The 7,522-nt window shown below is 43.0% G+C and overlaps 1 protein-coding gene across 1 annotated transcript in view; it reads right to left on the bottom strand.

Annotated features, from left to right (window-relative positions):
• Nucleotides 1-47: 47 nt before the first annotated feature.
• Nucleotides 48-7,522, bottom strand: part of MYBPC1 (myosin binding protein C1) — an 89,166-nt gene continuing 81,691 nt past the window's right edge. The window contains exon 31 of the mRNA XM_086461592.1: nucleotides 48-652. Within this exon, the coding sequence (XP_086317718.1) occupies nucleotides 48-652 (605 nt within the window). The remainder of the gene's footprint in view (nucleotides 653-7,522) is intronic.

Raw genomic sequence — 7,522 nt, 5'->3', positions numbered from 1 at the left:
ACCGCCGCCCCGCCGCGGGGGCCGCCGCTCACCGGACAGCACCGGGGTCAGGCCGCCACCGCCGCCGCCGCTCGGGGCGGGGCGGGGCTGAGCTGAGGGCCGCGGCGCAGCGGCGGGAGGCGGAAGAGGCCGACGCCCAGCGACGGCTCTGCTGGAGAGGAGCCACCGCCCCCCGGACGGCTGAGGCGGGGCGGGCGCCCTCGCCCGCAGCCCGTTGTTGGCTCCTTCACCCCGGGTGCGTGGCCGCTTCCCTCCCCCGCAGCAGGGGCCCCGTTTCTGGGCGGGTTGCCCTGGCCATGAGGGGATGGGGATCCCCTCGGCGACAAGGGGAGCCCTCGGTCGTCGAGGGGGTGCGCCCCGGGAGGTCCCGTCCCGCCTGCTTCCCGCTTGCCGCCATTTCGCCAGGCCGGCGGGGAGTCACGGCCGGTGCTGGGGCCTGCCGTGGCGGGCCTGTGCCCCCGCGTCTCGTCACTGCTGGGTGCGGGCAGGGTGGGTTGAATCCCCCTCTCTCTTGTGATTTTCCTTATGTATCTTATTCTCCTTTGGCACGTTGTGGCTGAGGGCCGCAACGGGCGTGCGTGCAGCAGGTGGCTGGCGAGGATTTTTGCCAGAGCAAGGCATACAGGCAGGGCTTGGGTAGCCGGCAACCTCCCTGCAGTTGGCAGGACACCACAGCCATGTCTGCAGGGAGCGGGTCCCCACTGTATTCGCCAAGGGGTCCTGTACCCCCCGAAAGAGACCCCCAGCCCAGGGAGTGGAGGTGTTACATGTTATGGGGCACCTGGATGCTGTGTTACACAGGACTTAATCTCCTTCACTTGCTTAGGGAAGGCACTTCAAAACAAATACACCTTTTCAAAAGTTCTAGCATGTCACATTATCTGAACTGGTCATGTGAAGGGTTTTAGATGTGTCCCTTAATCTCTAGGATGTGGTTTCTGAATGTGGCCAAGGAAAGAGGAGCACTGGGTGGCTGTATGAAAGATGAAGTAGAAAGTGTAAAATACAACCTCTAAGGAGTATTGTATACCTAAGTGACATCTTAGAATCAGGAATCCTTTTTTAAGTTATTCCATTGTGAGCCAGAGGCTGCAGCTTTATGGCCAGACATAACAATTTCCTGAACAGAGCTGTTTTCCTGTTACTGAAAGTGAGCTGATTCACTTTGTCTGATAAAATTATCAAGTTTTTGAGTAAGTTTCTCTACTGGAAGGGTCAGGAATGCCTGACATATGCAAAAGAGTGGTTTCATAATCCCTTGATGTGGTATGTGCATCCCAAGTGCTGTGTCGTCCGTCAGCTGATTTCATTTACAGATCACTATATGGTATGGTACAGCAATTGGGATTAGGGGCCAAAACAGAGAAGAGAGGAACTGCCAGCAAAGGAGAAGGTAATACAAAACATAATAAAGGAAGATTCAATAACAGCCAGCTAGAGAATGGCAAAAGGGAAATATGATGATTAGATTCACAACCAGCCACCTCCCCAGTCCACTGGAACACTGGGTTTGGAAAAAGGTAAATAATTTTTAATTTTTTTTAATACCTTGTGCATCGCTTTTGTTAATGAATGTAATGTACTGGTATTTGTGGAGACATTGCTCATATCTTTGTGATACCAAGAGGAAAAGGAGAGAAAACAAATTAGGAAAAGAAGTGGAGGGGAAAGTAAGTGGTGTAAAAAGTGACGGCCACATGAGTAGAGGAAAAAATAGATTCCCTACTGAATTTGTCACTGAGCTTAGCTTGGGGAAGGGCTTGTTTTAATTTAAAAAGGTATTCAGGCACAAAGCATAGAACAAGAGAATGTAGAATTTAAAGCCCAGTGCATTTAGATTTCCAGTGCTTCCTTGGTATTCAGGGTGCAGTTTTGCTTCCAAATGCTCTCTGCTTCAGCAAAGCGGCAGCTTTACTTGTCAGTCAGGAAAGCAGGCCATGAAAATCAAGTGACAGTAAGTACACTGTGCTTAAAATAGAACGCCTTTTGCTCCAGAATCTCAAAATGCAACAAAGGACATTCATAAAGTAAGTCTGCCGTCACAGTGCTCTGTAAAAAGTAGCAATATTACACTTTTTTTTTCCCCCCTAAAAGGAAGTAAAGGAAGCTTGAAACATTTTTTGTGAAAGAAATATTTTTTTAAAATTTCCAACTCTCAATAAAGACCTCCTTATAAACAGCATATCCCAATTTAAGCATTCTTTAAAAGATTTGCATGTGATTTTTTTTCCTCCCCATTCTATATTTGTGAGATTGTTTTCAGTGAGTGAAAAACATGCTGGCGCTGGCTGTGATCTTTCAATGCAAACAGATGACTACAATGCCTGTATCAAGCTCCACTGCAGCAATCTGAGAATAGATCTGTATTTATACAACAGTAACATTTATATGCAAAATGTGCTTCCATGGGCAATGAGAGCAAGCCAAGAGAAGCCAAAATACTGTCCTCTGGCTTCCTTAAAAATAAACTCCTTTTTTCTTACTACCTTTGATTCTTCTTTCTCTGTGGGTGTATCTGTGTGTGTATACAAGTTTGGGTCTGCCTTCTTATTGCAAGTAATAACATTCCTTGACCTGTAAGTCAAACTGGATGCCAAGGCAGAGCTTTCAAGGATACTAAATTTCTACCAGATATGTGAAAATGTGCAGAAAAGAAAAACCTTATTAAAGGTGCTACTGAACTATAACCTCAGCACGTACTAGTTGATGGGGCGTGTACATAGCAAACATAATGTGAATAATGCAACTAGCTGAGGACTGAAACTGGTTTCATATGTTATGAGATGTCAGGGAACACAACCTTAAGCCATGAAAGCACTACTAGTTTCACTTCCCCTGGAGCTCTTGTGTTTTGCGGTTACTTTATCTCACATGACCAGGTTTTATTTGCTGTCCTCTGTTACTCCTAGGTCTCTTTCAGGTTCACTAATTTCCTGGAAATTCCATGTGAGCTGACTTCAGGGAAATTTCTTCTTGGGAGCATTGGGCCACATCTTTTACAGTGTGACATTCTGCTGCTTCTATTTTCCTTAGGTTGATTTGCCTGTAGTTTTTGTGTCTTTAGTATGTCTTTATTCTCCCAACCTGGTATTAACTGCAGGTTTCATTAACATTTTCTTAACTCTGTGGTTTGGGTCACTTCAATTCATCTACCAAACACCATCCCTGGAGAATCCCATTAGGCAAATCACCATAAGTCAAAACTTTATTTTTTTGTTATTCTCTATTTAAGGTACTGCAGCCTGTTTTAGATCTACTGGAAGTCCCTTTCCTATCCCACCCCATCCTATCATTCCTCTCAAAGTCGTTTTCAATTAATTTTTAATCTAGAGGCTTGGCTAGTCAGCATAGTGAGAGTATGAATTTATAGCACGCTAATGCCCACTCATCTCAATTCCACCCACGGCCCGATACCCAGTACTTCCTACTGGCGTGGTGCGTCTCGAGCCCGAGGGACAGCCAATGGCGAATGCTGGGCAATGCAACTGGGGAGGGATTAAGGGCATCTGAATATAACGCTTACTGTTCACACAGTGAAAAGTAGCTTAGTTCAGCTTGTCTTTTAACACTGCTGGCACCTGGTAGACCTTAGAGTAGCTGATTCCATTGGCAGAGAGCCTACAGAAGCTGAGATTTATGCTGGCTTCCAGGTTATTATGTACGGCATAGTAAGGCTGAGGAGGCAGATAGATACATAAGCTTGAAGCTGTAAGCATCCTTGCATTGCAAAGTGCAGATGGCTGTGGGCATCCTCTTTGGCTTATTGAAAAGCACAAGCTCACAGTAACTATAGCTTTTGGGGCTGACTATAACCTATCTCAACAGACTGATATTATTTTAAATGATGGCCATGTGCCTAAACGCTTAAACCTGCATGGCATATATTCACACTGACCCTCTCCCACAGCCTTCTGTGCTTCAGAACTGATGAAGGGGGTCACAACTCACTGGTGAGGTACAGAATAAAGAGAAATTATTAATCTTTTGTGAAATTTGCTTCTTAGTAGACATGTTGCCTTCTTTCATGTGTAGGTGTGAATGAATGTGTAGGAAAGAACTGATTTTATCAGGAGCAGGGTGAAATGCAGGTGGGGGGATGGGGGATGTCCAAGGATCACTGGGAATGGAGAATTGCTTCCTTGCACAGCGGACAGCACAGAAGAAATCACAAAGAAGATAGAAAGGAGAGAAGGAAGAAAAATGATCTCAGAGCAAGTAAGATTTACAGAACAAAGTGAGAAAATGCATTCAGGTTCCCAAAGTGGAAGAAGTGATAATTCAACTGCAAAAACACCAGTTCAGCAGTGGCGGTTTATAGTAACCAATTCTTTTATTATTGCATAATTACTGACTGCTGGATGTTTGAAAATGTGCTGACGTCAAATAACTGTCTTGTAATGTACTACTGGTCTAGGTAGACCTTTATCTTTATAACCCATAATTGGAGATCAATCATTACTCAGTAAGCACATAACCTACCCTATCTATACAGCCAGAGTGACAACTGGTAAATAAATGACATGGCAAAAGGGAGTCGACAGCCTGGTCAAATGATGTGTGACCTTGTGGCTCACATGCTTCAGAGTTTGCTGGAGACTTACAGGCAACCACCCCCACTCCTGAAATGCTTGGAGGTTAATGACACTAGAGCTGGAAAAGTCATGTAGCCATTTTACCTTATCTAAGGCATTTTTGCCTTGCGCAGTAAACTCACTAATGATATAGTCAGAGTCCCTTTTGTGTGACAATACCTACTAGAGCTCCATGAATTGCTGAGGAAGGAGGTGCATCCAGAATGATGAAAGTTGTCACGGTTGGCATTTAAAATACTTAAAACTTTGAAAATATACAGGTACAAAATTGCATGTATCTATATCATTTATAGTCACTCACATGCTGTGTTATGTATCTTGAAAAGTAAGCCCATTGGGTTAGGTGACTACTGGTGCTGTTTACCACTCAGTGGGGGGTCTCAAGTTCTTGCTTTACAGTATGTGGAAATTAAACAAGAAATGTGGTAAGATGAGACAGAAAAAACCCTAAAAAAATAGTAAACGTGAACTTGATACATCTTAAACACTTCATATTTATTGTACATTAAATACAACAATTTCAGTTCAGTTGAGAGGCTGATGGGTTGGATTTAGGAAATCAAAACTTCTAAAGGAAGATATGTTCAGCTTAAATGATCATTAAGTACATATGTATTAATTGCGTTATAGTAAAACCATATTCTCTTAAACAATTCTCAGGTGAATAAGATACATTATCAAAGAGGTATGTATTCCAAGGGTCTTATTGCACAGCTACTTGCTAATCCATGGACTCTCAGTCTGAGAAAGATATGCTTTCTACCACCAAGTACAAACTCTGACTGCCTCCTCATGTTTATTACACAGCTTCTTCTCTTTCCTTATTAAAAACCAGAACACAATATCAAACAGAAAATAAAGCTGAACATTACGAAACGTGTGTCTTCAGTTCATTTCATTTCAACCCCAAAGCAATCCATGCGTATTCTTTCTTTTCAGTAAGAGCAGGTAGGGAAAACAAAACAACAAATAAGAAACAAAAAAAAAAAAAAAAAAAAAAAAGGGAAAAAAAAAAAAAGAAACTGCCCAACCACACGTCTGTTCTGTCATTGCAAGAACTAAAATGCTGTAATTCTGCTACCAATTTCCAGCGCGTGGGAGGAAACACTGTGGACGGACTCTCACTTCCCCTCAGTTTTGTCTGCCTGTACTTCACGCATATATGAATCAATGATATGCGGAGGCACTCCATCCATCAATAGTCTGAAGAACGAAAGCCCACCTACAAACAAGGAATAAGACAATCTTCAGGTTGAAGGTCCCTGGAGCAACAGCTTTTTACCTTTATTTTGTGACATAAGTGACAAAGATTTAGTCGGTTCCTATTGCATACTTCATTTTGAGATGTTGTAAAATTCATCCCTGTTCAAAAGTCCAGCATGAGAATTAACCATTGTTTAATCTCTCTACTATACAGAACATTCCTGTCCTCTTGCCCAGGGTGAATTTCATTTCTAGGATGTCGTATAGTTCAGTCATTTATCTCACCCCATGCAAATATAACCCTCCTGGGTGGAGTATAGTCAGAGACGGAAGTCAGCCCAGAGGGACCAATGTAGAAAACACCTGACAATGATGAGTTGTGGAAAACATGCAGAGACATTAAAATTATTTTAGTGTTGGGTCTTATAATGGTTTATAAGTATTTAGCAAAATATTTACTATGTTGCTTGAACATAACAGGTGGGATGACATATGTAAAAGAATCATGCGAAAAAAAGCCAGGATTTTAGATATAGGTGCCTTTAGACTCCAGGGAGAGGTGATGAAAATTGAAACTTTCATCTGCTGGGGAAGTCTGAAGAATGATTTTTTGAATAAAAAGTATACCACGTGTAATCACCTTGGATCCAGGTGCTTACTCCCTGAAAGCTCTGGAGTTTTCCCAGGGCTTGAAGCTTTTGGTATGTGATCTCAAAGCTGTGGGAGGTCTTGCATTAATCCATAGGGAAGACTTAACTCCACAGTTATGGAGACCATCTTCCTTAGCTGCAGTGGTGAGTGTCTGTGCTCACAAGCCCTGCTGACAAATAGGGGCCTTTTGTATTCAGTGTTCCCGGTGGTTCCCCATTAACATGAGGAAAACCTTCTTCACCGTGCAGGTGACAGAGCACTGGAACAGGCTGCCCAGAGAGGTTGTGGAGTCTCCTTCTCCAGAGACATTCAAAACCCGCCTGGACACGTTCCTGTGTGACCTGCTCTGGGTGGTCCTGCTGTGGCATTGGGGTTCGACTAGATGATCTCCAGAGGTCCCTTCCAACCCCTAACATTCTGTAATTCTGTGATTTCCTCCAGCCCTGCCAAAACTTTGTTTCCTATCTCTGTGAAACTTAACCTCTTTTTTTTTTTCCGTTTTCCAGTTTTATGGTGGTTGGAGTCAGTATTCACTGAACAGATATCACAAATACCATTCCCAGCCTCTTAGGTCTATGCGCTTTTTATGACTGTGGCTTAGCCGCTGTGAGTAAAAAACTGAACCAAACTTATTCTAAATCACGGCTGTAATAGAAACCTGGGCTTATAAGAAAGCCATTGGAATTACTCGATGTTTTCTTTGGTGTTCTGGAAAAAGGGAGAAATCAAAAAAGATTTATGAAGAACAATTAATAATTTTAGCAATCCAAGATAAAATACTTCTTTCAGTGCCCATAAAAACATGTATGTAATGTCTAACACACCAGCCAGGGCACCCCAGATCCCGCTGATGTAGAAGCAGTAATTTCGTACAAATAATCCAAATCAGAAGTGGAATTTCATGCCATTGAAAAAAATGTCGTGGAAACTAAACACACAGGTGTTAATCTCATTGAAATCAAACGACATTTGGAAGGAACAGTGGGAAAATATAAATATTTTGCTAAAAACGTTAGAGTCTGCCTTTGCTCAAGGTGAAGGGTGGCACTTGTAAGAAAACTACGTACCATTACTAT

The sequence above is a fragment of the Leptosomus discolor genome, chromosome 1 (genome assembly GCF_034619465.1).
Source record: "Leptosomus discolor isolate bLepDis1 chromosome 1, bLepDis1.hap2, whole genome shotgun sequence".
NCBI lineage: Eukaryota > Metazoa > Chordata > Aves > Leptosomiformes > Leptosomidae > Leptosomus > Leptosomus discolor.
Note: the sequence above shows the minus strand (reverse complement) of the source record. Positions and strands in the feature narration are given on the sequence as shown.